The sequence below is a fragment of the Cajanus cajan genome, chromosome 1, assembly GCF_000230855.2.
Source record: "Cajanus cajan strain Asha chromosome 1, NIPB_CcT2T_4, whole genome shotgun sequence".
NCBI lineage: Eukaryota > Viridiplantae > Streptophyta > Magnoliopsida > Fabales > Fabaceae > Cajanus > Cajanus cajan.
Genome location: NC_138517.1, coordinates 86,230,871 through 86,240,046, shown reverse-complemented (window position 1 = coordinate 86,240,046; position 9,176 = coordinate 86,230,871). Strand labels below are relative to the sequence as shown.

General features: G+C 30.0%; 1 protein-coding gene across 3 annotated transcripts; it reads right to left on the bottom strand.

Annotated features, from left to right (window-relative positions):
- Positions 1 to 785: 785 nt before the first annotated feature.
- Positions 786 to 7,496, bottom strand: LOC109812727 (uncharacterized). Of its 3 annotated transcripts, none has more exons than XM_020376757.3 (8): positions 7,334 to 7,496; positions 7,083 to 7,210; positions 5,481 to 5,904; positions 5,272 to 5,363; positions 4,391 to 4,427; positions 3,613 to 3,820; positions 1,405 to 1,756; positions 786 to 1,285 (listed from the first exon to the last, which is right to left on the bottom strand). In XM_020376757.3, exons 3-8 carry the CDS (start codon positions 5,806 to 5,808, stop codon positions 1,151 to 1,153), a joined length of 1,152 nt encoding a protein of 383 aa, XP_020232346.1. In that variant the 5' UTR covers positions 5,809 to 5,904; positions 7,083 to 7,210; positions 7,334 to 7,496; the 3' UTR covers positions 786 to 1,150. The 3 variants fall into 3 exon arrangements, with proteins under 3 accessions (XP_020232346.1, XP_029130098.1, XP_020232347.1); XM_029274265.2 differs by having other exon boundaries at positions 7,083 to 7,205; XM_020376758.3 differs by having other exon boundaries at positions 5,287 to 5,363; positions 7,083 to 7,492.
- Between the last annotated feature and the right edge of the window lie 1,680 nt (positions 7,497 to 9,176).

Genomic DNA, 9,176 nt, shown 5'->3' with positions numbered 1-9,176 from the left:
GTCTGTTCTCCTTGCAGCACTTGCAGAACGGGCCGTTCCGAATGTAAAAATACACACATGACGATGGATCAAAACGGGCCGTTCTGCTTGGACGTTCCAGTTTCAAAATTAACAGACTACGCGTGCAAGCAGAACGACCCGCTTGGAGAACGGGTCGTTCCAGTTGAAACATTAACACGTATAAAAAAGAGAGATATAAAATAAATGAATTTAAAATTTTTAAAATTTGAATATTAAATAATTTGACACGTAAGAAATTAAATAATATATAATTAATGTTTATTTAGTATAAAATTCATATCATTAACGTCTGTTAAATTTTGGATGATAAATTGTTTGTGAGACTAAAATTGTCCATTATTTGAATTTATAAACCAAAATTAAGCAATTCAAATTATGAGGACCAAAATTGCTCCTACACTAAATAAAGAGGACCAAAAGTGTAATTAAGCCTTATAACTATTTAATAATTTTTTTATTTTTATTTGAAAGATTAAGATTGTAAAAAAAATGGATATGCAAAAACAGAAATTTACCTTTAGATATAGATACAAATAAAAAGTAAAAAGAGAAAAATGTGAGAGAAAAAAATTTAAAATAAAAGAAGTAATCAATTTATAGTAGGTGTGGGTGAAAATGTCATTGAGAAACAATGTAAAAGTGAGAGAAAAAATTGTCAAAAAATGAAAAAGAATAAGAAATAATTGATACACTTATAACGTAATTCAAGGAATAAGAAATAATTGGTACAATTATAATGTAATTCAAAGAAAAAACGGTCTCAATAAAGTCGAGAAAAAACGGTTTATAGCACGAACATGTTCTCTTTATTTATTTACATAGATTCAGTGAGTTGATCAAACCAATCATTTGTAACAAAAAACAAAAAAGAAAAAGAAAATTGCTAATATGAATTGAACTCACTCTCAATCATCACAACACGTTTCCTTTTGCAATCAGATCCTATTTAGGTTTTTAAAAAAAAACCCAAAAAAGAAGCTATATAGTATATACTATAGCAAGCCCATGTGTCCTGTAGGGACATTGATCTTGTGTACCTATTTTCTTGTTTGGATATATCATCTCTCTATATATTATAATCAGCTAGATATATGGTATTATATATTTGCGTTATCGACATTACGAAGCTCTAAGAAAGTGAAAGCTTAGTGTTGATTTCTTGGGTTCCTCTGTACTTGCCATCATCAGTTCCAACTGTGTGACTCAAACCCAGTTGCAAATCAGGCAAAAGTAGCTTGTCTTTCTGCAATTTCTCTTGATTCAACTGCATAACAAATCAAATAATTATTCATGAATGGTGAAGAATGGAACGTATATATTAATTAATGATTAAAAGTACATATGTAGTGTTCCTATATATATTTTTGTTAAACCCTAATTTACCTTAATCCGAAATGGGGGATCAAATTCTAGCTTTAAACTGTTGGAGTAGTTGCGAGGTTCATTGGAGTTGTTGGATAGATATTCTCTGATGCTTGTGTTGTTCACAGAACTCCATTCAGCAGGCTGAACAGCTTGTGACCCATTTTTAGGAGCAACAATGGGATTGGAGGGTAATAACCTTTTGAACTTGGTTTGATGATTGTTCATAATTTCTAAAGGAGGCCACCTTTTCTCTTCAAGCAATTGGCTAGGTCTCATGGGTGCAATTCTGCCGCGTGTATCCTTTGCTTGAATTTGGCTGGAAGCCATTGGGATTCTAGAAGCTTGATGATTAACATACCAGTGCTGGTGCCTAGATGGTCACAAAACAGGGTTACTATAAAACAAAACGAAGGATTTCAACCTGACTATAATTATATATCTATCACATTGAATGTGCTACCTAATGTTAGAAATGAGTTGAGTAATCCAATTCGTGTCAGTTCAATAATATTTGTCTCAGCTTAAATTAGACATGAACTTTTTTTTTTCAGTTTCAATTTAATTTGGTTAGTTCAAGTTCACTAACAACTTGTTAACTTAATGAACCAAAAGTCAAGCTTTTTTCATCTTATACATTTTAGCATTTCAATTTATTTATAAATTTTAGATGAAATGATTGTTTAATTTTTTTTTAGAAAGACAAATCATAACTTATTTTATATGTTTTGTAAGGTTATAATATTTCAAAGAAACGTAATTTAAATCAAAATTTATATAAATAAAAACTATTTCATCTTAAATAAAATAATAAAAAATTTGGTCCATAACACGTCACTCTAAAGTATCCACTCTTTTTAATTATTGATTTATAAATAAATTTTAAAAATTCTTTATAATTTTAACAGGTTAGAATTAAATAGAAAGTCAATTATAATTATATATTTTATATGTCAAATAATTCAGGAACCAAACAAGTTAAACTATACAAAACTTAAATTTAACTTATTTATTTATCAAATTCAATTTTTAAGTCAAACCCAACTCATTTAATTCATAAATAAACTCAACGTGTTAATTATAAAATTAAGTTTTAAAACATTTTTGAGTTAATTTAGTTTATTGTCACCTGAAATGCTACACTAATTAACACTGGAGGTGTTAAATGGGCCAGTGGAATCTAATAGTTCACTAAAATATCCTCATTAAAAGAATTGATAAGCAAAAGAATTGATTAATTGTTATCCTACTAATTAAATATCCTTTTTAATAGATTAACTAATACTACATTCAATTCTAATTATATGACAAATCATCAAGACAAAAAAAATAATTAAATTATTTTTAATTAATTCTATCAAAATTTAAATTTTATTCCAAAGATACTATTTACTAAATTACTAGACACATCTTTTCAGAGAGAAAATTACTAGACATCTATTGTATAGAGAATAAGTGCATGCATAGAAAAATAAGGATATGAAAAAACTTAGTATTTGGTTGGAGGGTAAGGGACAAGAAAAGAAGGGAGAAGAGGGATTTTACAAGATTGAAGTGTTTGTAAGAATTTTTTTTAATGAAAAATACTTTTTATTTTTAATAAATTTTTTTTTCAAAAACACTTCTAAATTTGTATTTAAACAAAATTTATTTGGTAATATAATTAGCAACAAACACTTTGATCACCAAGTCATAAATTATGTGAATTAAAAGAATTTTGAAACGAAAAATATAAATACAATAATCTTAAAATGGAGGGAATAATTTACAAGGGGTGTAAGAAGTAAATGTTAGATAATATAAGACAAGATCATTCTTTGACTATTATATATATATAGAGAGAGAAAGAGAGAGATGAATCAACTTATTATAAGAGTCGGTTATAATTAAATTATTCCACTCAATAACTTAAAAGTCTATATTGAATTTAAATTATTGAACCATTGAATTATAAATTATTGATGAATAGATCAAATTTATTAATTTTTACAAAATTTAAAAATAAGTTAATATTTTATTATATAGATTCAAATTAACGTGTAATATATTTTTATGAATATACATCGATTTAAATTAATATAATAAAATATTAAATAATTTTTTAATTTTATATAAATTTATAGATTTGATTAATTCATATAAAAATTTTAATTCAATGTAGAAGAGAAGGAAAATTAGTGTTACAATAAGTGAATCTCTAAATAATGAATTAAATGTTTGCGAAGTTACCTTGAAGCAGTGTCGTTTGTATGTGAACGTGAAAGGGAAAAAGAGGGCTGGAGGAGACTTTGGAAAGGAGTATGTTTGTTGAAATTAGTTGCTAGAATAATTCCACCATTCCCCATTTTAAAATGCTGATGAGGACTCATGGACGACTGGTGGAGTATCAGAGATCTACGACCTGCTTCTTGGATCGACCTGTACGTTTGACTTAGTACTGCAAAGTAATATGATCTCAATTGTCAAGTTCAAGACATTTGGCTATGAAACCCTAACCCTAAATCTTTCTCGTATCAGTTTGCTTTATCAGTATTTACATCACAGCAACTTATTTATTGTTTTCTCTTTTGTTTAGTCTACTGCTTTCATTAATATCAAAGTAGATTATGTATTAATTTCTCCTCCCTCCCCGCCCAAAGAATAAATAAATTGAGTATATGCTTAAGAATAGTTCAGAAGCTACACATAAATTTTACAAACCGACTTAGATCATATAACTGTGATCTAACTGAGATGATATGTTATATAAAAAGTTATAATAATATTAGTATAATTTTTATTAAATATTATATCACTCAACAACTTTATTTTAAATATAAATTTAATTATTCAATTAAAAATTTATGAATAACAACTCTCTTAATTTAGGACTCGTTATTGGAAAATCCTACCCCATCCCCTCAACGTCCTTGCTCCCCTTATATAGGACACAACAAACAAATAGTATTATTGGGCGTACGGATTCATTAACATTATAAACCAAAAAAATTTAAGATAGTACTTATACCTTGCCCAGCCTCGTCAAGTTTCTTGCTTCGATACATCTGAAATGAAAAATAAATATATTCATCAACAAAATATGTTTTTGAATAATAAAATAATTTAGTTAAACAGTTATTCAATAAAAACTTATCACAACAGAGCGCTAGCCTGTGTCCTAAGCACTTACTAGTAGTTTAATAAGTTCATTTTGATAAATTAAGCTTGTAAAAGCGACTCATAATTTTTTATAAGTATTTTTAATTATCTCAATAAACTTAAACGTAAATATATATATATATATATATGAGGAGAGTTATAATTACATCTGTGTAACTTTTACTAAATATTATACCGCTCAATAACTTTATATTAAATGTGAATTTTGTAAATCCAAGATTGAAAGTTCATATCTCTTAGATCATATATACAAAATTTTATATTAATTCAAGATGATTTGATACTTCATTTTTATAAAACAAAATTAATATAATATATTTATTTCAAAATACACTAAAATATGAATACTTTGATTACCTTCAAGTTGTTGTTCAATTTTAAAAAAATTTGATATACACATATAAAGTGATATGAACTTTCAATCTAACGGTTGGATTTATAAAATTCACATTTAATATAAAGTTATTGAGCGATGTAATAATTAGTAAGAGTTACACCGTTGTAATTATAACCCCTATATATATATATATATAAACCAGTTTACAGAAGAATCAAATATCCAGCTTAAGAGCTTATATCGTAATATAAATATTTTTTTTCAAACTTTTGTTAAATTATTTGAAATGGAGTAATTAATGGCGAGGAGATTAGTTTGCACATTATTATACGTGCAGAAACAATGCAGTTCAAGGAAAAAGTTAATTCCAAGAGTATTTATGTATCTCAAACCTCAACTTGTGCTACCTGCAAGTGACTCTTGACATGAGCAATGCTGAGTCCTCGCACATTCATTAGTTGAAGCACCAACTTAGGTGTTGCTCCTGCATCAAGTAAAGCACAGTGTTCAATCAATCAAACCTATAACAATAATTCCTACAACTCAGTATTTCTGATAAATAATGCTTTGGTAGATACAGAAATTAATAGTATACACTTACTCTCTTGGCCACCAAGTCTTTCAACAGCATGCACAAATGAATGATGAAGCTCAGGAGTCCACCGAAGCCGTGGCATCTTTGATCTAACATATTGTCTCACCGTTCCTCTTCTCTCACTTCCTTCTCTTGATGTACTACTTCCATTTCCTGAAGTGCCCTCATCCTTTTCTTTCTCATTCTCCTTAGTTGTGACCTCATACCCCTCTTCTGTATCACTGTTATTATCTTCACTGAAAGCTAATTCTTCATTCAAGTCAAAGGAAGAGCATTTCTGAGAACATCCAGATGAAGTTTCTTCATTGTTGTGAATCTCATACCCTTCTGACATGTTTATTTGTTGTTGCACGGGTTTTTACCTCCAACCAATGTAATATATATTGACTTCTTTGTCTTTTACAAAGTTGGAATTTCAGGTCTCTGAATTCTGAAACAAACAGGAAATATTTTAATATGAAGCATGTTAAAGTGATGTGAACAAGAATGTGTGAGGACAGGCTGTAATTTCTCAACAACAATTACTATACTTTAAATCTCTTAAAACAGCTGCACGGAAATGCTATGAGTTGATGTTAAAGTAACAGTGAGAAGTTATGGCAAAAGACATTTATTATAGATCCACATTACATATATACAAGTTTTGTATCATATAAATACTGCTGTATAAATATAAGTAGTTCGAAAGTCAGAGACTCGGAACTTTAGTGTAAAGAATGCATCCAACTTCTCCTCCGTGAAGCGGTGAAAAATATCATAATGACTGACGAGGTTCAGATCTACATATTTAAAAATTTTGCCTTATAAGAACCTTTCGTGAATCACAAATTCAAGTTATGGAATACTCGAGATTCGTGTCGAAAGAGGTAAGAAATTAAATTAAGAGTCGAAGAAATTCAAACAACACGAATTCGTTTAGGTCATTTCACTATGTTTAAGTCAATCAGCTCAACCAGAAATGGTTTTCATTTAACCACTAATAACATCAGATTCCATCCTATCTAGTTCCTGACAAACAGAAGAAAGGATTGAGATATAATTTGAAAAGCAGTATATTCACCAGCCAATGCAACTTATTAATTGTCAGGTTATTTATACGTTAAATTTTAGAGTATCTTATATGAAATGGATTGTCTGGATAAAAACAAGGTGTCCAACACACACATATAACAGCAAGAGATATATATCATATATGATCACATGATGATTAGATAGATCAGACAGATACTCAACGTACAGTGTTACTCATCATACACAAAAAACCTCTTGCATGATCGATAAAAATGCACCAGAAGGGAAAAAAAATTATCTTTGGGATTGGGACAGAAGTTAATTAGGAACTGGTTAAAATCTACAACAAGCTGTAGGGATTGGAGGAACCACAAGAGTATCGTAAGAAGAAAAAACAAACTAAGGAACATTCATGATCCTAAGAAAACCCTAAAAGGGAGAGGGGAAGAAACTCATAAAGAGGAAGAATTTATATAGATTAGATCATTAATTAATTAGTTGATCAAAAGATAAAGAAACAAATATAGCAAAAGCATAGAAAACTACATAATCATTAGGTGCTTATCCTATTTTTCTCCCATAAATAACAATACTAACCATCTAAGATGATGATGTCTATCTCTTCCAAGTCTAGCTATTGATGAATCATGTGTTGTGTGAAACAGCGTATCCAAACATTTATCTTCAAATCAGATATCTTCAGAAGGCTCGACCGCCCAGCTAGACTTAAGGAACGATTCATAAACAGACTGAAGTGGATTAGTTCTGGATCATATGCTGTTTTTATGGGTAGCGAGTGTGAGAGAAAAGGGAAGGAAGAAAGAAAGGGGATATATAAAAACTGATACCTGGTTTTAGGGGTGTCTTTTTGCTAAATTATTCATTCATTCAACAGCAGAATTAATTAAGACTGATAACAAGATGATATTGGTATTTGGTTTCCAAAGAAAAAAGAAAATATTGAGAATAACAAAATTCGGACAGGCTACTTGTTCTCTTTAAATTGTAATAAACCTACATAATGGATACAGATGCGGCTGGTCCCTTTTGTACTGTTGGAAATCATGTGACAACTACCACCTTTCTTCTCTCTCTTTTCCTTGACAGTTGTTAAAATCTACCTCTCTCTCTCTCTCTCTCTTGCGCGCTCGTGATTATCTTAATTGTTTGACCTGTGTTAGAGACCTCACTTTGTTATAGGGTGATGTATTTTGTCAAACATTCACCATGATAGCTATAACCTCAATATTGGTGCAAGTATTGTGGGGGTGGGGGCCCAATCCTGCATCGGCATTTCAATATTTTTCTCACCTAAACTAAGACTTTTTCCCTATATCAGAACCACTGTTTTAATTTTACTTTATTTTTTTTAATAGTAACACATGTTTCCACAGGCCCCCTTCCCATGTGTGTGTAACTATGACGTCTGATTTTTGGCATAGCATTAGCAACTGGACAGCCTAAATAATGCAGTAATTTGGGGGTGTGTGGATTTTAAAATAGTCAATTTTGGTGGCAAATGTGCATAAACAAGGACGTGTAAAATTTAGTGTTTGAGGGACTTTCAACTACATGCTGATTGCAATATAATATCATAGATGCACGTTGGACAAATTGTAATGGAACTTTTTAATTAGTGCATGAGCCGTGACTAGAATCTTGACTACAACTTTTAGACTTCCATGCACGGGGCGGGAACACGAGAGGTTATGTTATAATTAGTGATCGATTGCACGCATATCTAAATTGAAGAAAAACAATGAAATCAATATTAATTCCTACATATTGTCCAAATTAACATCTTTGGTCAAAATATTGCATTATATAACTTGGAAGAAGCTAATTAATTAATTATATATTATTTTATCCATATGGTATCATTTAACTTCTTAACCTAAAAGTTTATTGTTGTGATTAATAGAATGAATTGTAGAAAGGAGGAAGAATAGGATTCGTTAGAATGATTGTTTGACAATTATTGAATTAACCTCGGAAAGCAATCTAGAAAAGGGAGGGAGAACTTGAAATTTTCATCAACTTTATTGACTTCTGATGATTCATCCAACTCCTTTAATTTTATTACACACTATATGGTTTAATCTATCTTTGTCAATCCCAGATTTCATGTCACTATTTTATACACACCTGCAGAATTTTTGATAAAAATGAAAAATATGTTTAAAAGCTTTTCAGAAAGGACAGTCCATCATAACAACTTACAAAGTAACATCACAGATTCTTATTTGTCCATTGTCTGACGTTCATATTTGACCCCAGCTACAATATACCATTTGGTCCATGTTAATTATTTACACAGTTACCAAGTTCAGTGTATAAGATCATCAAACTGAGGGAAACATTCATACAAGTTATTATTGGGTAATTTAAAATGGGGTTGGGGATATGGTTATAGATATATATGGCAGGTAGAACGCATATAAACAAGGAAAAGTTGTCTCTCTCATAAGTCATAACATGTGCCGATCATTTTCGCCTCCAATTCAAAAAGAGTTTTAACTTTCCAAAGGCTCACTCCGTTTGAAGGGTTTTGGGTTGTTTTGTTCCAATATGACTAAGAGGACCTTCCTCACTCCTCAGCAATGTGACTTGAGCATAGTAAAGGGTTTGACAGTGGAAAAATTACGTGGAAAGGGGAGGAAAATATATGATGGCATATTGTTGGAGAACAAA

Excerpts from the sequence above, each read along its gene's own strand:
- LOC109812727 (XM_020376757.3), bottom strand. The coding sequence starts at position 5,808 with ATGTCAGAAGGGTATGAGATTCACAACAATGAAGAAACTTCATCTGGA. Across the intron at positions 4,428-5,271 it reads TGCAGGTAGCACAAGTTGAG|ATGTATCGAAGCAAGAAACT; the intron begins GTTTGAGATACA and ends TTTTCATTTCAG. Across the intron at positions 3,821-4,390 it reads ACTTGACGAGGCTGGGCAAG|TACTAAGTCAAACGTACAGG; the intron begins GTATAAGTACTA and ends ATTACTTTGCAG.